This window comes from Hemicordylus capensis, chromosome 3 (genome assembly GCF_027244095.1).
Source record: "Hemicordylus capensis ecotype Gifberg chromosome 3, rHemCap1.1.pri, whole genome shotgun sequence".
Classification (NCBI taxonomy): Eukaryota; Metazoa; Chordata; class Lepidosauria; order Squamata; family Cordylidae; genus Hemicordylus; species Hemicordylus capensis.
In genome coordinates this window covers 25,782,983-25,807,074 of record NC_069659.1, presented here as the reverse complement: position 1 = coordinate 25,807,074, position 24,092 = coordinate 25,782,983, and the positions used below count along the sequence as shown (strand labels likewise).

The following is a 24,092-nucleotide window of genomic DNA, read 5'->3' as shown; positions in this document are numbered from 1 at the left end:
TTTTAATTTCGTTGTCGTTTATCTGTTTTAACTAATGTTTTAACTTTTTGTTTTTGTTGTAAAGTGCCCAGAGACGTAGGTTTTGGGCAGTATAAAAATATGTTAAATAAATAAAAATAACCTAACTATGCCAGCAAATTTGGAGAACGGCATAGTAGCCAAAAAATTGGAAGAGGTCAGTCTCCATACCCATTCCAAAGAAAGGAGACTGAACAGATTGCGTAAACCATTGCACAGTATCCTTAATTGCACATGCTAGCAAAATAATGCTCAGGATCATTCAGTGCAGATTAGAGCTGTACATGGAAAGGGAAATGCTGGATGTTCAAGCTGGTTTCAGAAAAGTTTGAGGAACATTATTGCTGATGCACACTGGATAATTGAGAAAGTCAAATAATACCAAAAAGAAGACAATATGTGCTTCATTGACTACAGAAAAACATTTGATTTCATCGACCATGTCAAGTTGTAGAACATCCTTAGGAAAATGGGCATCCCAGAATATCTCATTGTTCTCCTGAGAAACCTATGCACAGGACAGGAAGCCACAGTCCAGAGAGAACATGATGAAACAGACAGGTTCCAGATCGGCAAAGGAGTAAGACAAGGCTGTCTACTTTCTCCTCCTTTATTCAATTTATATGCTGAACATATACTGAGAGAACCTGGATTGGAAGAAGATGAGCGAGGTTTTAAAGTTGGAGGAAGAAACATCAATAACCTGCGTTGTGCTGATGACACCACACTGAATGTGGATGATCTGCAAGTTCTAGTAGGGAAAGTCAAGGAGCACACTGAAAAAAATAATACTACAATTAAATGTAAAGAAGACTAAACTAATGACAATGGATACAGCAACCAGCTTCAGAACTGATAATGAAGACATTGAAGTGGGGGATAGCTTCTGCCTTTTAGGATCGACCCACCATTAGTAAAGGATCCAGCAGTCAAAAAATACACTGCAGACTAGCACTTGGTAGGGTTGCAATGAAGGCCTTGGAAAGGATATTTAGATGCCATGTTGTGTCTATGCCTACAAAGATTAGAAGCGTTTGGACAATGGTTTTCCCCGTGACACTCTATGGATGCGAAAGCTGGACTCTGGAGAAGCAAGATAGAAAAAGTATTGATGCTTTCGTATTCATATTCTGTCTTCCTCAGCGGTCTAATACAATTGCTGACATCCTCACTAATGGTGCAGAATACAAGATGATTCCACAGTGTTTAGTAGTGAAGAATTGCATTGTTTGTAGGGGGAGCAATTTTCAGTTTCCTCCTTCCCCGTGCTCCTTGAAACCCAACAGCGTGTCTCTGAAGGTCATGCAGCCCTCAATGACCTACTTTTGGGTCACAGGGAGTGCTTGTGTCCCCCCCCCCCCAGTGTGACTCTGCATTATTAAATGCTGTGGTGGCGCTTAGCACAATGCACCTCTGCACCATTAATGAGGATATTGAGCTAGCGTAGTGTAGTGGCTAGAGTGCTGAACTAGGACTGGGGAGACCTGAGTTCAAATCCCCATTCAGCCATGAAACTAGCTGGGTGACTCTGGGCCAGTCACTTCTCTCTTAGCCTAACCTACTTCACAGGGTTGTTGTGAGGAGAAACCTAAGTATGTAGTACACCACTCTGGGCTCCTTGGAGGAAGAGCGGGATATAAAATGGAAATAAATAAATAAATACCAGCCATTATATACTCAAATTTCCCCTCAAAGTATCAAAAGCCAAAATCTGCAGAAAGAAGTACAGCAAATGTGCTGTTAAAATAACTTCTCAAAAAGATTCATCAAAGTCTCTGGCGAGACCTGCAGGAGATTCATGTGTTAAGCAGGATTTGTATATTATGTGATATTTGAATGCTGACATTTGATTAACCTTGTTGAGGGTTTATGTCAAAAACAACACAAAAAATAAGAATAAGCAAGAACTGTCAAATACAAATTAAGGATTCTTAAAAACACAGAATCGAAATACACAAATGTCTCTTACTTATTTGTTAAGAAGAGCAACATATCCTGCTCTGAGATTCTGAGAATGTATAACTGGGCATCATACTGTTATTACAAATTGGAACTAGTTGCAGGAGATGAGAGATTAGCACATTGAAATATTATTTTAAAAAGAAAAAGTTATCCCTAATTTTCCCTGTTTGCCTAGTGTAATCCATTCAGAAGCAGAAAACAATTTCAAATTGCTATTAACACTTAGATGCTAAAAAAAGGCCTAGAAGTGCAAAGAAAACAAGTTTAACAGTTCAATAGCTTCATTACCAAGTGAGATTTTGTAGATGTACCAAATGAGGGGGTTTCAGCTTTATTTTGAGATTCTTGCTCCTCCAAATGTCTGAAATTTGGGGTTGCCTTCCTAGTGGGATTGTCTTTAAAGGACTATTCTTGGAGGCCATTCCACTGATGAAGTCTGTAATTAATGTGAGGAAGATTTATATCCATGTCTATTCATAAATCAGAAAGGACTACCAGCTGCTTCTGAGCAAAGCAAACCCAATCCTGGCTTGTAAGTTCACAGAGACACAAATCTTCCCGTTAAAAAGAATCCCCTTGCTCCCCAGGAATGACATTCAGAATCTCTCCTGTGTAAACCCCCCCACCCCCCATAACATGGGTGTGACAAAACGGGTTACTCTTTGTTTTCCAGGGATTTACCCTTCAAGGCTGTCACCAGTTGACGACTGATCTAAAGCCACTGAACCCTGTGGTTTGGTTGCGAAGCCGTGGTTGCATGCATTCAGACGTTGCACAAAACTGGAGTTACAGGTTTGCTGGTAACCTGTAATTCCGGTTTTGTGCGATGCTTGAATGCAGCCATAGCCTGAAATTGCACTGTGTTCTACTGTTTCCTTCCCCACAAATAAGTAGCCTGAAAAAAGTGGTTCCGCTTCTGTTTCTGCTCCTCTGTTTCTGTTCCTCCAAATAAGGATTGAATTTGTACCAGGAGCGTAGCAAGGTTGGAGTGGACCCAGAGACAAGATTTTAAAATGGGCCCCCCTCACTGAAGCTCAGCTCATGAAGTAAAGAAATCTTAAATGAGGCTGAATAGTGGTAACACATAACATAGTACAAAATTTATATAAAGGTTTTGTAAATTGTGGACAATGCAAGTAATTTAATGGTAGTAGAGAAAGACATGCTGTTCTGGTAGCTCCAGGTCTTAACACTCACATCAGTTTTGGAGGATGAATACAACTGAAGGAAGCCCGGGCGGGTGCGTGGCTGGGGGAGTCAGTCATGTGACTTGCCTCTGGGCCCCCCCCAGGCAGTGGGCCCCCAGACAACTGTCTCCTCTTGCCCTATTATAGTTACGCCCCTGATTTGTACCCTGGGATTTAATATATCCCCCATCAGTTCTTGTCGTGCAAAGCAGGGCAACATTGGTAGGGCGACTGACTGAGCAATTTGTTTTCGCTTACTACTATCCTATATAATAAAAGGCTAAGTGAGTGGCCGTGGCTTTGGAATGTTGGGGATCTGCGTCCCTGCCTCCCTGGGCTGTTCTGGGCCTGCGCGAAGCGCAGGCCCAGAAGAGCCCAAGGGACACAGGACTGCAGACACCAGTGTCCCACAGCCACGGGCGGCCATTAGCCGGTGTGTGGCGGCGGGGGAAAGTGGCCGAGGCGGCGGCAGAGCCGCCGCCTCGGCCATGAGCTGCGGCACGGCGAGAGGAGGCCGAGGCAACCAGAAGCGGCCGCCCTGAAAAAGGCGAGGGCAATGGCGGTGGGGGAAGACCGAGACGGGGGACAGGGAAGCTGGGTGAGGTGGCGGTGAAGCCGCCAACGAGGCCCCCGCCCGCTCACAGCCGTCGCCCCCCGCCTGCTCACCCTCCCTCCCAGCTGCCCAAAATCACCTTCCCCGCTCCCCCCAAAAAAAGATTAAGGGCCAAAATGGCCCATGAGAAGGTCGCCGCCCCCGCCTATCGCCCTCCCGCCCACCCAGCTGCCGAAGACCACCTTACCCGCTCCAGCCCGAGGGAAAAGAGAGGAGCTCACGAGCAGAGCTCCTCTCTGTGCTAAGTCACTGCTCAAACTGCCGCTATGGACGCAAAGGACGCCTATTGCGTCCATTGCGACAGTATGGGCAGCAGCTTAACACAGAGAGTAGCTCTGTTCCCGAGTTCCTCTCTTCTCCTTCGGGCTGGAGCGGGTAAGGTGGGCTCCGGCAGCTGGGTGCGCGGGAGGGCGATAGGCGGGGGCGGCCACCTTCTCATGGGCCATTTTGGCCGTTATTCATCCACCCCCCCCCCCCCCAAAAAAGTATAAGCAAAATAAGGAAGAACAAAAACAGAGACAACAACAACAACAAAAACAAAAAGAGAGAGGGGACAAGGGGGGAAAAAAGAGACAGAAAGAGAGAGAGAGAGACAGAAAAGACGGGATAGAAAGCTAGCGCCCGTTATCATAACGGGCTTAAAAATACTAGTTATTAATAAATAACTAGCTGGGCCGGGCCCGGGCGCAGAGCATCTATGCCTCTAGTCCATCATCGCCATTCCCCCCGCCACCGTTTCTGCCGCTCTCCTGCCACCACCTTCTTCTCCTGCCCAACCTTCTGTTGCCACTGCCTTCTTCCTTCTTCCCCCACCCACCTACCCGCCGCCGCCCGCCGCCTTCTCCCTGCCCCCCACCCGTCACCACTGTTTTCTCCACTGGCCATTCACAGCCATCCGCCACCTTTTTTCGGCCACTAGCCAGATGACCAGCTGCCACTACCATTTTCTCTCCCCACTGCCGCGTGTCCCTATCTGGCAGCTGCTCACAAACTCTCAGAGAGCTGCCACACAAGGGATTAGCCTTAAAGAAATATATATATAAAGAAGGTAAATAAGTAGTAGCTGTAACAATAATAATTGCTGCTGTTATGCCATCTGTGTATATGTTCTCAAGATTTACAGCATAATTTTAATTTCTGTCCCAGGTTTTAATTCAGATCATGTTGAATCAATCATCACAGTGTATTCTTAATACCCCCTCCATTGCCACGGAGATCATCTTCACTCTTGTTCATGACCAGTTCAGCTCCAGATTTGGAATGAGGCAATAAACCTAGTTACTTTATTTGCATGTACCCTGTTTACTCCAGCTTTGATTAGCTGACATATACTTGTGTCAGTAGTTCTCTGGATTCTCCCCCACCCACACCAGAGTTTGTAATATATGCCCTATTAGAATGATTTAGTCTGATGTTCAGCTGTATCACTTATGATTAATCCAAGTGACAAAATAGCACCATGAAGAAGGACTTTTAAAGGCTGCAGTGCTATCCATGCACACTTTCTTGGAAGTAAGCTGCAGTGAAATAGTGAGGCTTCTTTTTTAAACAACCCTACTTCACGGGGTTGTTGTGAGGAGAAATTTAAGTATGTAGTACACTGCTCTGGGCTCCTTGGAGGAAGAGCGGGATATGAAATGTAAAATAAATAAATAAAATAAAATAAAATAAAATGTTTGTATTAAATAGACAATATAATACTACACGATAGTCAGTCAGTCAGTCAGTTAGTTAAATATTTATTCCCCGCCTTTCAAACAATGCTCACTATATACATACAATATACATAATGTGCATGCCCCGATAATTGGTCAAGGAGACATCTTTTTATTATTGTTGTTGTTGTTGTTGTTTATTCAATTTCTATACCGCCCTTCCAAAAATGGCTCAGGGCAGTTCACACAGAGAAATAATAAATAAATAAGATGGATCCCTGTCCCCAAAGGGCTCACGATCTAAAAAGAAACGTAAGGTAGACCCCAGCAACAGTCACTGGAGGTACTGTGCTGGGGGTGGATAGGGCCAGTTACTCTCCCCCTGCTAAATAAAGAGGATCACCACGTTAAAGGTGCCTCTTTTCCAAGTTAGCAGGGGCAAGTTCATTGAAAGAGCAAGGTAAGTTCATTGAAACAGCTGGACTTGGTATAAGTTTGAGTATAGTATAATCACCTAAAAAAACCCTTACTTATAACTTTGAAATTCAAAGGCATGGGTTTCATATTTTGCTGGGGAATAGCACGTTAGCAGCTGTCCCTCTTCACAGTGTGTCTCCCCGTGGCTGTGGCTGATGTCTTCCTTATGTTTATTTTTAGACTGTGAACTCGATGATGATGATGATCATCATCATCATCATCATCCTTTCAACAATAAAGTTCTCAAAGCAATTTGCATAGAAAAAGAAAGAAGATGGTTCCCTGTCCTAAAAGATCTCACAGTCTAAGACACACACACACACACACACACACACACACACACGGCCAGCAACAACCACTGGAGAGATGCTGTGGTGGTGAGGGTGGTGGGGAAGAAAAGGGACAGTTGCTCACCCTCTGGCTAAATATAAGATAATCATCACTTTTAATGGTGCCTCTTTGCTTCGTTAGCAGGGAGCCCTTATTTTAATTCTTTTTTCTTATTTGTTTAGTTATGTCAACCATGTTGAGAACTGTTTTAGATTGAAAAGAAGTGTGTGAATATTCTAACTAATAATAATATGTTTATAAAAGTTATAAACAGATGAAGGAACATATTAAAACATTTTATATTGCATGATCCATAAGATTCTGCTAAAAATCAGCCTACCACTCATAAAATAAGAAGGAAATAAATGTATCAATGAATTCAGTGGGGCTTATTTCTGAGTAAAGGTATGGGGTTGGGGCCAAATGGCATGGAATGAAGGGCTGTAACAAATTAAAGCCTTTGTCTCAGAGCAGCTCATGTGAGGGGGAGGGGGAATGCTGAATCATCCCTGGTGAGCTGCCTGGCTGGGCTTCTCATAAAACAAATCTATATTTCTGGTAGCATTAAAATGCTGCCACCACCACCACTCTTATTGACAGAGCTTGAACCTCCCTGGGCTTGGGGTGGAATCCCAGGGAGAATTCTTACTTCTAAGAAAGTGTGCATGGACCAAACTTTGCAAAGTGACTTCCTAGAATCCTACAAGTAACATAGGGTACCCGAGAACTCCAACACCGGATATACAATGGGTATATCCACAAAACTGATATGGACGCAATAACTAAGAGAAACCCACACCATAAGCCAGAGCAACGCCAGGTACTTAAAACTAGTCTAATATATAGTTTGGTCATGTCCACATGAAGAACACTCAGGAATAAGAACAGCCCTGTTGAATCAGGCCCAAGGCCTATCTAGTCCAGCATCCTTTTTCATACAGTGGCCCACCAGATGCCTGTGGGAAGCCCCAAGCAAGAGGTGAGGGCATGCCTTCTCTCCGGCTGTTGCTCCGATTGCTGTTGATCAAAGTGGGAGTTTAGCTTTTTCTCAAGTAGTGCTGGCATAGCTACATGCTACATGAACATGATCATGATCCTTCCATCCTGAAGTAGTACTGAATTTAGACATCATCAGGGCAGCATAGGAAGAAACTACAGTTGCTCTGGTAACATAAAATCGGCATTAATCATTCATGAAAACATTGGAGCACTAGGTCCTGCAGAGAGAGAAGAACCTCGAAGATCTGAATCAACCACAAATGACTCACCCACTCAGGTCATGCAGCAACTGCTAGATCAGCCACTGAGTAAGGAAGGCTGGAAGGGTGTGTACGCTTCTCCAACTGGTTGTTCGAGAACTTTTGAAGAGGAAAGGGCAAGGAAGGCCACGTGTAGGGTGTTGGCAGTTGGTGCAGGTGAGTCCACACCTGTTATTGCATGGGAGACTTTACACATCCCAATCCTCAAGTGTGATTGAAGGAAATCTGACTCCTACTCTATAATGAAATGTTCTAACTATAACTAAGGGCATCTACTTTCTGTTTCTTTTAACATGATGTCTCATACTTAGGACCCCCTTGCACTTGCTGTGATTTTAGTTTGCATCCAGCTGTCTGTATATGTTGCCTATGCTTTAAGTGGCTGCCATTTTGAAACAACATGTTGGATTGGCAAATAATAATAATAATAATAATAATAATAATAATAATATTCCCCTGCCAAGGTCCCCTAGGACACTCTTATATAGTCTGAGTTTGGTTTGTATCCAGCTGTTAGTACATGGGTTGCAAAGCGGAGTTGTCTATATTTTGAGTGGCTACCATCTTGAAACACCATGGAAGATACGTTTTAAAATACCTTTCCCATCTGCTGTGAATTTGGTTTGTACCCAAAACTGCCAACACATGAGTTACAAAGAGGCATTGCATATACTTTGAGTGGCCACCATCTTGATACAACATGGTGGATTGTCAAAAATAGGCTTCTTTTAAGGTTCCCAAGGCCCCCCTCCCATGTGCTGTCAATTTAGTTTGTATCACACTGCAAATACAAAAGTTATTATTGGGGTGGGACATGGACATACAGAGGGACATGCTGATTTCATAAGTCTTCACTTTGGAAAGTAAGCTAAAAATGACGTAGTGGTCTTTCAGTAGAACAGCCTGCTGAATCAGGTCCAAGGCCTATCTAGTCCAGTATGCTGTTCCACAGGATGAAACAGATGCCCCTGAGAAGCCCACAGGACAGCACTGTTCCCTCTAAGGTGTGCACACATGTGCGTGCCCACAAGGTTTTTTTAAAATGTTCTCTCAGTTAATTTTAGATCCCACTCAGGTTGAATCAGGAAGGCCCCATTCTGAATGCACATGTGCACACATTGCCTGAATACTACTGCCCAGAACAAAAATCATTCCACACAGAGATGAAAAAAATTAGAAGGACCACTGCAGGCAAGAGGTGAAGGCATGTTCTCTCTCCTACGACTGGTATTTAGAGGCATCTGGCCTCTGAGGCTAGAGATGGCCCATAGCCACCAAACTAGTACCCATTGATAGACCTGTTCTCCATGAATAGTATGTACACTATCAAATCAGTCCTACATACCCCATCACACACCAGGCATATGTCCCCAGGCAGCTACTGTTAGACACATCCATACTGAGCCCACAAAGTAAGCCTCCATCAGCTACCATTCTACCTGGCTGGTGGTAAGACAGCGAGCCTCCGCTGCATCACATTGGCTCAGCTGTGACCAACTGACATTTGGTTTCTCTCCTCCCAGAACTGCCTTTATCAGCAGCCTTTCCATTGGCCACATTTGAGGGAGAGATGAGACTGTTAGATCCTCTCCACTGACTTCCCTAGGACCAGCTGTTGTTTGGCTCCTTCCCTTCCAGAAGTGCCTGCCTCAATGCCTGTTCAACCTGGACATTATGCAAATTAATTTCATTCTTTCATAATGAAGGAGATGTCACTTGTATTGCTTATTTTCTAGGCCTGTACAAATTTGGATTCAAAAATTTGGATTTTTTCCAAAATTGCCCCAAATCAGTAAAAATTGGTATAATCTGAATCTGATTTTTTTAAAAAATATATCGGATCAGTAAAGTCAGACTTAATCACTAAATATTGAAATTAATTTCAGAAATACTTTGGAATTTTGGAATCAGCAAAATGGAATAGGATCCCCACCCATAGGAGTAAATGGAGAAATGGGGGGGGGGATAACTAAAAATCACTGGTTGATCCTAGAGCCTTGAAACTTGTCACACATGTGGAGAAAGGGCTCAGGGACTACTGTAGCAAAACTGAAGATAATTAGTAAGTTATATAATTTTTGGTGCATTTTTAAACTTTTTGTAAACAATGGTGAAAAATGGTAAAATCTGGTTTGTTTCAAGCCAGAATCTCACAAAAACTTCTGAAACTGAATATTCACTTTGGACCATCATTCCAATAGAATGTGGAGGAATCTGCCCTTTGCCTTCATGAAAAGGGGTACCTGCATGCCCCCTTTGCCCCCCTTTTGCCAGATTTCATAACTGTATGCCTATCCAGTCAGGAAATATAAAGCGGGAGAGCCAAAGGGCATGCTGTTACCCCTTTCCATGAAGACAGATTTCTTCACATGCTGGAGAAATGATGGTCGAAGGAGGGTCTTCAGGGTTTTTTGTTGTTGTAAATTTCTGGCTTGAAACTAGCCAGATCTTACCATTTTTAGCCATTTTAAACAAAAAATTCACCCAAAATCAGAGGATTGACCAATCATTTTCAAATTAACCACAGGGCCCCCCTGAACTCCTTTCCCACATGTGTGAAAAATTTCAAGGCTTTAGGACCAAGTAGTGAGTTGGGGTGAGGTTTTTTCTATTTCCCCATTGACCACTATGGGAGAAAATCCAAATTTAAGTGAGAATTCAGATTCAAATTCCTAATCTGATCTGATATCCAATATTGCCAGAGCACATCGAATCTTAATCCGATATTTTCAAATTCAGATTGGGTCAAATCTGAATCTGAATTTTCTGGACACCTATTATTGTCCTCTTTCCTCCCAGTACTGTTTTCCTTTGGTATCATGTGTTGAAGATATCAAGACATTATTTTAAAGTGTAAGCCACTTTATGTGCTTGGGGATAAAAATAATCTATACATAGTCGTATCCATTTTCATATCTTCTGCTGTAGAAGCAGCCACACTGGTGCACCATGCATAAGAACATAAGAACAGCCCTGCTGGATCAGGTACAAGGCCCATCTAGTCCAGCATCCTGTTTCACACAGTGGTCTACCAGATGCCTCTGGGGAGCCTACAGGCAAGAGGTATGTGCATGCCCTCTCTCCTGCTGTTGCTCCCCTCCAACTGGTATTGAGAGGCATTGTGCCTCTGAGGCTGGAGATGGCCTACAGCCACCAGATTAGTAGACATTGATAGACCTGTCCACCATGAATCTGTCTAAACCCCTTTTAAAGCCATCCAAGCTGGTGGCCATCACCACATCCCATGGCAAAGAATTCCATAGATTAATTATGTGCTGTGTGAAAAAGTACTTCCTCTTGACAGTTCTAAATTTACCGACCTTCAGTTTCATAGGATGACCCCTGGTTCTAGCATTGCGAGAGAGGGAGAAAAATTTCTCTCTGTCTACCCTCTCCACTCCATGCATAATTTTGTACACCTCAATCATGTCTTCCCTTAGTCGCCTCTTTTCTAAGGTAGAGCCTCAAATGCCTCATAAGGAAGGTGCTCCAGGCCCCTGATCATTTTGGTTGCCCTCTTCTCCACCTTTTCCAGTTCTACAATATCCTTCTTAAGATACGGTGACCAAAGCTATACACAGTACTCCAGATGTGGCCACCCCGTAGATTTGTATAAGGGCATTATAATATGATCAGTTTTATTTTCAATCCCCTTCCTAATGATTCCTAGCATAGAATTAGCCTTTTCCACAGCTGCCGCACACTGAGACAATACTTTCAATGAGCTGTCCACCATGACCCCAAGATCTCTCTCCTGGTCAGTCATCAACAGCTCAGATCCCATCAGCGTATATGTGAAGTTGGTGTTTTTTGCCCCAATGTGCTTCACTTTACACTTGCTTACATTGAACTGTGTTTGCCATTTTGTCACCCACTCACCCAATTAGGAGAGATCTTTTTGGAGTTCCTCACAATCAGTTGTGGATTTTACCACCCTAAATAGTTTAGTGCCATCTGCAAATTTGGCCACTTTGCTGGTCACCCCAACTTCTAGATCGTTTATGAACAAGTTAAGGAGCATTGATCCCGGTACTGATCCCTGGGGGACCCCACTTCCTACTTCCCTTCATTGTGAAAACTGTCCATTTATTCCTACTCTCTGTTTCCTGTTCTTCAGCCAGTTACCGATCCACACATGAACCGGTCCCCTTATTCCATGACTGCTAAATTTACTCCAGAGCCTTTGGTGGGGAACTTTATCAAAAGCTTTTTGGAAGTCCAAGTATACTATGTCATCCGGATCACCTTTATCCATGCCCATTGACACTCTCAAAGAACTCCGAAAGGTTAGTGAGGCAAGACTTTCCCTTGCAGAAGCCATGCTGGTTTTCCAACAAGGCCTTTTCTTCTATATGCTTAACAATTTTGTCCTTAAGTATGCAGGAGAAGTTATATATATATCTGTATATATATTAACAGAAATGCCACGGCGCGTAAGTTCTTAAAAGTCATTTTAATGTGCCTGTGGCATTTATGGCACTGGATTGCATATGCCGGAATTGAGGGCAATGGAATTAGACACGGTGGCAGCACAGCAGGGCCCTCCGACCGACAATAGGATCCATGCAGCTGAGGGCCTAGAAGGAACAGAGGTAGCGGGAGGCACCTTTATGTGTAAATTAGAAGGTGCTTGCATCCCTGTACCGCCGGCCCTGAAAGCTGCTGTTGGGAAGAGCTTTCAGTTCTCCCTAGCAGTGTGCGCCACAGCATGATCCTCCAAGCACTGCAGTGGGGGAGGACCGGCTCCGTCACTCACGGACTCTTGGGAAGAGCTTTCAGGGCCAGCAGTACAGGGAGGGAAGCACCTTCTAATTTACACTTAAAGGTGCCTCTTACCGCCCACTGCACTGGCTGCTAAATATGGCCATGGCCTTGCCACGGGCCCAACCTGGCCACCCCTGCCCGAGCAAACCCCTTGGTGAGGGAGAGAACAAGGGACTGAAATGCCCACAAGTGGTGCTCCATGAGAAATGGAAAGGAGAATTTGCTTGCTGGTCTAGCTGTGGCATTTATGTTGATGCAGTGTTTTTGATGTTGTTTGAAAAAATTTCAGGCATTTTTCAATGGTGCAGCGTTTACGCCGATGCGGCATTTATTAAAAAAAATATGGTACCTAGGTAGTTGATGCAAGCAAACAGGTGTTATAATTAAGCAAAAGCTGCTTTTGGAACAACAGCAAGAGAGCTATGGGAAGTGGCTAAGCTGAGTCCCTTCCTAGATATTGTAGGATTGGTGGTTGTGATCAGGAATTAAACTGCACTGAAAGACCAGGATCACAGTTTGGTTGTGCTCATTGACCCAGCATTGTCACTAGAGGCTCAAGTGGTCTCTGTGGCTTGGGACACCTTTTATCAGTTTTGACTGATATGGCAATTGCGACCTTACCAGGAAAGAGATAACTTGGCCACAGTTACTCATGCTCCGGTAACCTTTCACTTAGGTTATGTTGGGGCTTGTGATTATTTAGCAAAGTGCCAAAGAAGCTACCACTCCAGTTGCAGAGTGCAGAGTTTAGTTGTTGCAGCTATTTAAGGAACACACATGGAGATCATTGTAGAATCTAAACTAAATTGTTTTATTGGTAAAGTACATTTGAGATAGGAAAGACAACCTAATCCTATTTATCAGCTGCATAATGACTAGGTAGGGAGAGAGATATGTTTCCATCTTCTCTTTAGGCACAAAGGAAGGGGACTGGCTCACTACAGGAAGTACCTCAGGAGTCAAAGCAGGGGTCATAGAGTAGAGGCAAGCAGGGACAGGTAAGGAGACCCTCACTAGCTACCTCTACTCCCAATGCCCCTAGTGGTCATTAGGATAGTTGGTGCAAAAGGTCGATGCACTGGAACTCCATCGCCAACAGATTATTGCTGTGCCAGTGGGGCTGCCTTTGAAAACGGTCCAGAAACAGCAGCTGGTACAAAACAGGGCTGCAAGATTATTAACTGGGACTGTTGTGCATATTATGTCAATGCTTCGTCAGCTGCACTGGCTCCTAGTCTGTTTCCAGGTCCAATTCAAAATGCTGGTTTTAACCTTTAAAGCCCTAAATGTCTTGGGACTGGGTTACCCGGAAGCACGCCTTGTCCCATATGATCCAACCCGGTCCTTAAGATCTTTGGAGGCCCTCCTCCAAGTGGCGAGGCTACTAGGGAGAAGGCCTTTTCGGTGGTTCCCCCCTGCTTATGGAATAGCCTCCACAGTGAGGTTTCATCACTTTGTTCTTTTAGATGCCAGGTAAATACCTTTTTTTCCACTCTGGCCTTTTAAATTATGATTTTTAAATTTGATTTTTAAAATAGCTTTGTATTGTATTTTGTATTTAATTATTACTCTTTTGGTCTGTTATGATTTAATGTGTTGTTTTTATTGGATGTTTTAATGTTGTGTTGTGAGCCACCCAGAGAACAATTTGTTATGGCGTGAATAACAAAAAAAGTTGTTGTTATCCCACTTCTGAGGTTGACCTTCTGCTCTGGCATCAGGCCCCCACAGGTCCTCTGCGGGACTCCTTCTGTGGCTGAGTGCTTCTTTTATCCATGCTCACTGCAGGATGCTTGTTTCAGATTGTGCTTCATTACTCATGCTAGTCTCTGCACCCTTTTGGTAGAGGAAACTAGCAAGGGCTGAATCACCTGTGGGGATTAGGGCATTAGTGGGGAGTAATTAGTAGGTATTAGTGTTCCCTCTAACAGGGATTCCCAGATGTTGACTACAACTCCCATAACCCCCAAGCAAAAGCCATTGAAGCTGGGGATTCTGGGAGCTGTAGTCAACAACATCTGGGAATCCCTATTAGAGGGAATACTGTAGAGGAGTATGCAGACAAAACTTGTCTGGCTGCTTTTTAAAACAGTTCTGCTGGAAGGCACATGATGTCCTTGTTGGGCTTTTACAAAATTAGCTTTTGTTGCAAAACCCTGTTTTCGTTGTCTGCTGTTTACACTAGTTCAAAGAAAGTTTATGAAGCATTATAAAGTGAGGTGTCCAAAATGTCATCCTCAGCAGTTTGCTGGGCCTTCTCAGCTGCACAAGCCTTCTAAAGTTCTGATGCTGTGTATAATATCAGAACAAAGTAGGGAGACTCAGCAGTATCTTTTTCAAAGCCATTTCATGTAACAATTCAAAGCCTTTACATGGGCAAAGCCGTTACATATAACATGATGTGCAACACCATCCTACGCATGTGTACTTGGGAGCAAGTGTCATGGAGCTCCATACAGGAGAACCTCGTGACTTGCGGGGGTTCCGTTCCTCGCCTCTTACTCTGAGTAATGGAATCGCAAGTAATGAGGCATTAGGGCTATGGGGAAAGGGGTTTAGGTTCCAGGGTGGAGGGGAAAATAGGAAAAAGCCCCAAAATGACCCTCAAACTGTCCCAAATTTACTGTGGTGTGCTCTGTGGGTCCCCCATCTGCCCGGGCATGCCCCCCAAAGGACATAATGCCCCCCCAACCACAAAAAATTATGGGGGAAAGTCCAGTCCCCCCCCCCAGGAAATGAGCCACAAAATGGCTCCTTCTACCTCCTCCCGGTTGTGAACCACCCTGAGCCATTTTGGAAGGGGTGGTATATAAATCTAATAAATAAATAAATAAATAAATAAATAAATAAATAAAAAGACATAATGGCGGCCAGAAGTGCTTTCTGCGGTCACTTCCAGCCCGCTAGGAATTACGGATACATGCGTTTTAACCCATTAGTATCCATGGATACAGAAATCAGGTATCTATTAGACACCTGTGGATACGCGGAACCATGAATAGTGGTTCCGTGAATAACAAGGTTCTCCTGTATATGTATGTACTCCCAAGTATGCACACATGGGATTGCAGCCAAAACGTTCCTGTCTTTCACTGAAGCAGGGAAGGGGACATGTGCAGGAGTCACTTGGCATGTTCTAATGGCAGGAAGCGTACGTGTGAGTGAGCGATGCTTTAGTTAATGTGGGATGTAGACTGGGGAAACTTGCATATTTGTCCCATGGTGAGATACGCATGCAATGGCTGAGATGTGCAATTTCCTTCTTCATGCATGCTCTTGAAGCACAAGCCTCTTATATGTCTGGTTGTTGGGGTTTTTGGCCAATTTTCAGAACAAACAGCCTATTACTTTTTGTTAAATTAACTGAACATATCTTTCTACAACCACTTGTCTGAATGAAAATTTTATCCTACTTCCTGAAGACACGATGTCCCTGTGTGTGTGTGTCCCTTTCATAAATTCTGTGTATACAGTCACATACAAATTGGCAGCCATTTAAGAGCCTGAAGGGAAGGCGTATATTTAAATCAGCTACCATATATACAATGCAGACATCAGCTAAATAATTATGTTCTGACTCATGACTGGCATATCTTTCTGCAGTCGCCCCATTTCAAGAGCATTAAGTTAATCCTAAGCCACCTAATGGCACAACAGGGAAGTGGCTTGACTACCAAGCCATAGGTTGCCGGTTCGAATCCCCGCTGGTATGTTTCACACCTCTATCAGGTAGCAGCGATATAGGAAGATGCTGAGAGACATCATCTCCTACTGCACGGGAGGAGGCAATGGTAAACCCCTCCTGTATTCTACCAAAAACAACCACAGCACTCTGTGGTCGCCAGGAGTTCACACCAACTCGACGGCACACTTTACCTTTAAGTTAAAGGTGACAAAGGCATGAAATGGCATGACAATATTGCAGCCAGATGAGAACAAAAATTAATTACCTTTGCCCTTGCACAAGAATATATCTGTGCCTATAATGTCATGTTGAAATAAATAGTTGTAAGAAAAAGCTAAAGATAAATGATACATTTCTAGCAGTAAAATATATATTACATGGATAATAGGTAAAACAAAGGATCTCCCATAATCCTCCATAAATTCTGAAGATAGGTTAAATTATTTATTGAGAAATATCACTATCTATTATGGAACAGAATGGGAAGCCAGAGTAGTTGGTGATTATTATGACTTCGTTATTTTTTTGTAGTTTGGAGGGATACTACAATGAAAAAATAGCAAAGATTTATTATCCTGGTAGGGTTTGCAGATAATTGATGGTCATTTTCTACAACATATCTTTTACAAATGTAGTAGAAATTTATTTGCAGTTAATGAAAGCCATAAAGTTAGGAGATGAACTCATACATAATTTTAATCAGTAGCAAAATAATTTCTTTTCCTTTTAATTAAAAATGTACAGTAAATTTACAAATATCATCACTCATTCAAAAGTGAGGTATTTCCATGCTTAAAAAAATACAATATATTTTACAGTAAAGTGCATATATAAAATAATAATTCTTTTTTCCCCCTGCCCTAAATGTAAACTAGGTAACAAGCAGTCAATACTTGCGTTACACCTTTATTTCATTTGGATTTTTAATAGATTTAAGGTATGTTGCAAAAAGAATATGATACAAAGATAGCAGCTGAGAATATATTAAAATAAATCTCAGAGTTCAGCAGCCTTTGTTAGACCAAGTCAGTATCTTCTCTGCATTAGGGCTCGGGTTTCTGCTGATATGCTTCTATACTTCTGAAGGGGTGATGTGATGTCCACGTAAGAGGGAGATGTGACCTGTAAGAATGAAAACACAAACATCTTTTTTTGTTTGCAATATTAAAAACCAAAATGTTGTGAATAAAAACCGGTTGCTTACCTGTAACTGATGATCCTTGAGTGATCCTAGGTATTCACACACTGGGTTATGCACCTGCGCAGGAGACCTTTTGGGAAGATTCCAAAGCTTTGCGCGGTGTTCCTGATTCTGCCCACGGCAGGCATGCGTCTGTCAACATAGGCACCACCCTCCTCGGTTCCTGGACGACCGCCAGATAGCAGTGACCATCGTGAGCAGAACTGGCTGCTCTCCGCATCTCAACCATGGAGACACCTGACAGATTGGCAGCAGATAAGGCCACTGTTCTAGTGGAATGGGCCTTCACACCTTGAGGAGGTTCCTTACACTGGGCCTTATAGGCCTCCACTATAGTTTGGACCCACAGGGACAAGCATTGGTGTGCAATCTGCGTGCCCTTTTTTGTCTTCTTTATAGCACACAAAAAGTCTTTCGTGCTTACAGAATGAATGGGTCCTGTCAAGGTAAAAAGCAAGCACCCTGCGGACATCCAGAGTATGGAGGGAGTGCTCCAAGTCAGATTGAGGGTCACGGAAGAATGACGGTAGAACTACATCCTGGTTGAAGTGGAAGTCGAAGTTGACTTTCAGAATAAAATAAAGATCTAAAGGCATGACCACCTTGTATTTGTGAGAACGGACATAGGGGGAATCAGACCTAGGAGCACAGAGTTCACTGACTCATTTAGCAGAGGTTATCGTGATGAGGAATGCCGTCTTCCGTGACAGGAAGCGCAGAGGGACGGTAGCCATGGGTTCAAAGAGGGAAATCACGAGACTTGCCAGAACCAGAGAGAGAGAGAGACCACTGAGGGGCAGGAGCCAGCGTTTGTGGGTACAAGTTCTCTACAACCAGGTTGTTCTTGAGGAACCACCAGAGGAGGAAGCTCCAGACAACTTGAGGCAATCACATCCCTCGCATGGGGAAGTTGTGACGCAGGTCGAAATTCCTCAAGCGGTCTCATGCATAGTTTGACCGCTGAAGTGGTCTCATGCATAGTTTGGTATGAATGATGCCACTGGTACAGGAGGCCATCAGACCCAAAAGGACTTGGATCTGGTGTGCTGTCCTTATAGGAGATGAACCATTGCACTGGTTGCCTATTCGCTACCGAGTTCAATTTAAGGTCCTGGTTTTGACCTTCAAAGCCTTGCGGGGTTTGGCACCTGTTTACCTACAGACCCACCTCTCCCATCCAGTTACATCCTGTCTGGTCAGATCTGGTCAGATGGCCCTTTTGTCGGTCCCCGATTTCCGAGAGGCTCAGGGTGCTAAGACCTGTGAAAGGGCCTTCTCGGTTGCTGCCTCACTTCTCAGGAATTCCCTTCCCCTGCAGATTCATTTAGCTCCTTCCTTGTCGATTTTTAAATCTCTATTGAAGATTTTTCTTTTTCGTCAGGTTTTACCCTGTAGTTTACCTATTTCCCCCCCGTTAGTTATTTTAGCTTTATTTAGAATGTAATTTTAATGCTGTCATCAGTCTCCATGCTGAACAAATCCTTATCTTCAAATTGGAGGTCCTCTCTTTTGTCCCTTGTATCGTACTGCAAGGAAGAGGAATGCAGCCAAGCATGAAGGCGAAGGGCCACTGCCCCCGCCATGTTCTTATACTCGCAGTCCATCAGGTGGCAAGCGGTGCTGATCTGTTACCTGGTGATATCAGCAGACTTTCCCGGCAGCTCTTTGGCTTTAGACTGCATACTTTCTGGTGGTGTATCAGCCAGTTGTTCCCAGAGTGAATGCTGGTAATGTGACATGCAGGCACTATAATTGGCAATATGTATGGCTAAGGTACTTGTCAAATAGAGTCTGCGACCCATGGCATCTAGCTTGTGGCCTTCCTTATCAACTGGTGCCACATGTTGCCTCCCCGAGCGGGAAGAGGAAGTGTGATTCACAACCAAGGAATTAGGTTGTGGGTGTCTGAAGAGGTACACAGCCCTCCTCTTGTACCTTGTACATGTTCTCAAGTCGCTTCGAAGTGGGGGCCATAGTGAAGGGCTTCTTCCAAGCTTGCTTGGAGGCATGCAGCAAGGTAGGAAGCATGAATAAGGCTGTAAGTTGAGAAGGTTTCATCTTTTGAAAGAGTTTGTAGACAGGGTCTTCTATATTCTCAGTCACTTGTTGGAGGATGAGGCCCAACGTTTTAGCCATGTCAGAGATGATAATTCTTGTGTTCTTCCTTGAGGGAATCTGAAGACTTCCTCAGGACATCGCTGCCTGGAGATGTCTCAGAAGGGACTTCTGTGCCTTGAGAGTCTGAATCCGAGTCCGGTGTCAGATTTACTGGTACTGGTGATGCCATCCTCAAAGAGGCATTCGATGGGGTGCTGCCCAGGGGCACTGAGTCAAAGACTGAAGATCCCGAGTCGACACCGAACATGCCGGGAGCAGAGGTGGCACTACTGGTAGTGGGTAAGTTGGAGTAGTTGGTGCCGGTGGCGACGTCAAATTGGCTTGGGTGAACATCGTGGCTTGAGTCATGAGTGTAGAGGTCATGGAGGAAGTGACAGTGTGTTGGCTGATGGAGTGGATCAATGGGACACAGGAAGACATTCTCATCTCTCGGTTACTCATAACAATGTACCACATGAAAGGGTTGCATGTAGTGATACATGTGCACATAGCCCTCAAAGGGTGGTCGAGGAGTAGAGGATATGGCTGGAAAGACCGACCTCAAAAATCACAGTCACCTCCACCTTGCGGGTGCCAGTGTGTTGAGGGGTTGTATGAATGTGAGCTCCAAGGCTTTTCCGTCTTTCACTTGATCAGGTTTAATCTCTTGTCTTCCAACAAATGTCTATGAGAGAGTGGAGAGAGGGATGGGGTTGTAGGTACCTTGGTGACATCATCTGTGTCATCCATGGTGATGATATTGGATAGTGGAGGGGAGAAAGGGTAAGCCCCTTGTTTCAGAGCCATACTAGCTTTTGATGGCAGTGCCAAATATTACATGGTGGAACTTCCAATGTGACTTTCAAGGAATGGCTCGTTGTGAGGGAATCGAGCATTAGGGGTGTGCATAGTCTGGTGCACCCCCAGTCCGGCACGGGGGGGACTGTTGCTTTAAGCGGGGGGGTAGTACTCCCCCCCCCCGCCGCTCTTCCCCCTCCAGCGCTGTGTCATTTGAAAAATCTTCTTGGGGCAGCAGAGTTCCTCTGCCGCCCCTGCCTCCGTCGTTGTTTGTAAAGCCTTCAAAGAGACGAGCGCTAGCGGCGTGCGCGCTAGTCTCTGATGCTGCCGCGCGCGCCGTGACATATGCGGTGCGCGTGGCAGCGTCAGAGACGAGCGCGTGCGCCACGCAGGGCACATGCGCGCTGCTAGCTCTCGTCTCTTTGAAGGCTTTACAAACAACGACGGGGGCAGGGGCGGCAGAGGAACTCTGCCGCCCCAAGAAGATTTTTCAAATGACACAGCGCCAGAGGGGGAAGAGCAGCAGGGGGGGGTAAGTACTACCACCACCCCCTGCTTAAAGCAACAGTCCCCGCCCATCCGGACCGCCGGACCTCCAGACCGGGCCGGCGGTCTTTGAATTGTGCCGGACCGAACCATGCACACGCCTAGCATTAACATGCCGGCCTTTGGTATTGACACCATTTTAAGCTTCGGGATTGTCAACTTCAGCACCGGTAGTGCCACGTTTCCCAACACTGAATCCAATATAGATACTTTTGTGGGTTGAGTTGGCATTGGAAGATCTTTTGGAGGCTTCGATTTCGAATGCTTATCAGAGGTGGATGGCTTTGACCTTGAGGGTGGCTCCGACATCGGTGTTTTAGATGTCGAGTCCAACTTTATCTTTTTAGGGGCAGATGATGCCAACAACAATGTAGAGTGGCATTTAGCATCTGATTTTGCCTTTCCCCATGTGACCCCTTTCGAAGACAGGGAAGAAGGCTTAGAAGCGGCTCACTTATCCTTCAGTATTAATTTGGGCGTCAAAGGTTGTGGGCTTGGTGTCGTTGTCCTCTGCATTGACACTGACTTTCCAGGATGTTTCAAAGACTTCCATGCTGAAGTCGAAGCCTTCGACACTAAGGACTTGCTTGTAGGTGGTGCCGAGGAGGTCAACATCAGTGTGTCTGAGGTTTTTGTGCTAAATTATAAAGAGCGTCCTTTAACCTCAAAACTCGGCTTTTACGAGTTTGTTTTGAAAACTCCAGACAAATAGTACAATTATCAGTGTTATGTGCCTCACCAAGGCAAAGGAGGCAGAGTGAATGACGGTCTGAATAGGAGAAAGCAGTGTTACATTTGCCACACCTCTTGAACTTGTTTTTCTCTTTGTCTGCCATGAACAACAGACCAATTATTCAAACAAACAATAGTCTTAAAAGAGATTATCTCACACTTTTAGAAAAAAAGGCTGGAGCAGTGAGCCCCAGCCAAAGCAGAAGAACCTTCTGAGGCATCCCTACTAGTCAGCGGTCGGAAAGGAACGGAGGAGGGTGGTGTTCGGACCGCCTATGTTGATGGATGCATGTGTGCCATGGGTGGAGTCAGAAGCGCCACACAAAGCTTTGGAATTTTCCCAAAAGGTCTCCTGCTCAGGCGCTTAACCCATTGTGTGAATACATTGGGATCACAACAAGGATCACGTCGGTTCCTATTAGCAGTTACATAAAATGATGGATTTGTGTCTGAGCCAGAGCTAGTCTAAGAAGCAACAGGCTTCACAATATAGATACGTGGTGACTTTTCTTCACCTTCAGTTGCCATCACTGCTGTCCCCCTCATTGCCCCCGATGGTGTGATGGTTACTACAACAGGGGGAAGAGAAGTGTTAAAGTTGGAAAAAAGAGTCCATGATGTCTGGGGTGGGATTGGGAGGAGAAGAGAGCGGTGAGGCAGCTGTGGCAACATTATGCAGAGAGTAACTCATCAATAGGATATGTGGAATCGTCATTACTGAGAGTCCCCAAACTAATATAGGACAGAGGAAGGCTATGAATCAAGCTTTATACTGTCACACCCACCATATTCTGAGCTAGAGCTTGCAAGTGCCTAACTCCTGATCTTAACTAAAAGGTTTGTACTCTCTGATATAATTGAGTAGAATTTCAAATGTAAATTCTGTGGTGTAAGCACCATGAGTTACTCAGTGTTTATAAGTCAATACGGCTGTTCACACGACCAAAAACGGGATAGGAAAGTATCCAACACAGATTCGGGAGTTGTGAATGCTCCTGATTTTCAATCATATGTGAAGGGAATTATCTTGTGTGAGAGAAGGACTAGGTAGCATGGCACCATCCTACCCGCTCTCATAACCAGCATTTTAACAAGGTAGGAGGAAAAGCTGTCCTATCCAACTCCTCTCTCACACACGATTACTCCCCCATCCTCCTACCTAGTTATTGGCTCACATATGACTGAAAATCGGGAGTGCGCACAGCTGTCCTATCCGGTTTCTGTCCTTGTGACAGCCCTGATGCTTATCTATCTGTAACGCAGCTTTAAACCAGTTCTGCTTTGAGGTTTTAAAGGGGTAGGGAGAGAAAGGCTATGCAGGTATTTGTCAGAGATGTCTTAGGTATAGAACATTTGATTTGTTTCTTCAGATGTATAGCCAGACACTTCCCAAATGCTTGGGGCAAGTCACAGAACAAAAGTTAGCAGCATGGAATAGTATTTCATTGTTTCCCCAACATGTCCCTTTTAACTTGAACCCAAAGAATAGCTTAGACAGGTAGACCTTACAAGGATTCCAAAAGGTGCTCAGGGCATCTTAAGGCAGAAAGTTGACCTACATGATCCACTGGCTTGCTTCCTATGGCTCCATAAAGGGTTCATTACATGATACACACTAACAAAAGTAAACATGAAAACAGTTGCTTTGAAACAAGGGGAAATTATATCAGAGAAGTGGCAGGAAGTGCTTAACCTTTTCTATTTACTTACTTATTATTTGATTTCTATACTGCCCTTCCAAAAATGGCTCAGGGTGGTTTACACAGAGAAATGATAAATAAATAAGATGGATCCCTGTCCCCAAAGGGCTCACAATAAAAAAAGAAACATAAGATAGACACCAGCAACAGTCACTGGAGATACTGTGCTGGGAGTAGATAGGGCCAGTTACTCTCCTCCTACTAAATAAAGAGAATTACCACATTAAAAAGGTGCCTCTTTGCCAAGTTAGCAGGGGATTTAGACTGCCACCTCCCAGCTCTAAAAATCTCAAGCAATTTTTCGCCCATTGCATACAAAACTCATCGATAAACCTTTGAAACCTAGTGAGGGAGAAGATGTTAGAAAGAGGAGAGTTTGGAGCAAGAAAATGGCAGATGGAAACAAGGTTAAGCACCCCTCTCTATGATTTCTTTCCCTTTCCTGCAGAAAGGCAGGTACTGGACACTGTTACAAGAATTAGCACAATGTGGGTAGCATCCAGACCTTCATCCAAGCAGCATGCCATCAAAGATAGCTCTTGCGGGGGGAAATGTGCACTTATGCAAGTGTCTTCTGCATGAACAAGTTTTTCATGAGCACAGCTTTCCTTCCATTTGCAGAAGGAACCTCTGCCAATGGTGTGCCACTCCAACAAACATCTGGATGCCACCCAAATGACCAATTGTTCCATATAATTATAAGAATATGTCTTGTTGGAGCAGATCATTTATTTGGTCCAGAATTCTGGTTCTGACAGGGGCCAGCCATCTCTGGAAGTTTACCAGAGCACTGTTAGTTTAAAAATAGTTATAAAGTATCTGTTACATTTTTATCATGCAGACATAAAATAACATACACGAACAACTCTGGAAGAATGAATGTGTATACTTACCAATGGGGAAATAGTCTGCAAAATACTTGTAGAGGATGGGTTTTTGTTAATGGTTCCTTGGACATCTAAAATGGTATAAAATATGATTCAAATATTTTAGTTATATGGTGGTAAAGGAACAGAATAAACAACAAAGTACAATTCCTCTTTTAGATAGTGAATATAGATGGCTGAA

At 44.2% G+C, this 24,092-nt stretch overlaps 1 protein-coding gene across 3 annotated transcripts in view; it reads right to left on the bottom strand.

The window, feature by feature from the left end:
• Positions 1 to 16,569: 16,569 nt before the first annotated feature.
• The window catches only part of CEP126 (centrosomal protein 126), a 68,398-nt gene continuing 60,875 nt past the window's right edge, over positions 16,570 to 24,092 (bottom strand). For all 3 annotated transcript variants that reach the window (XM_053310396.1, XM_053310394.1, XM_053310395.1), the window contains 2 exons: positions 23,918 to 23,982; positions 16,570 to 17,072 (listed from right to left, as the gene is read on the bottom strand). In XM_053310396.1, coding sequence (XP_053166371.1) covers positions 16,977 to 17,072; positions 23,918 to 23,982 — 161 coding nt within the window. In that variant the 3' untranslated portion in view covers positions 16,570 to 16,976. The remainder of the gene's footprint in view (positions 17,073 to 23,917; positions 23,983 to 24,092) is intronic.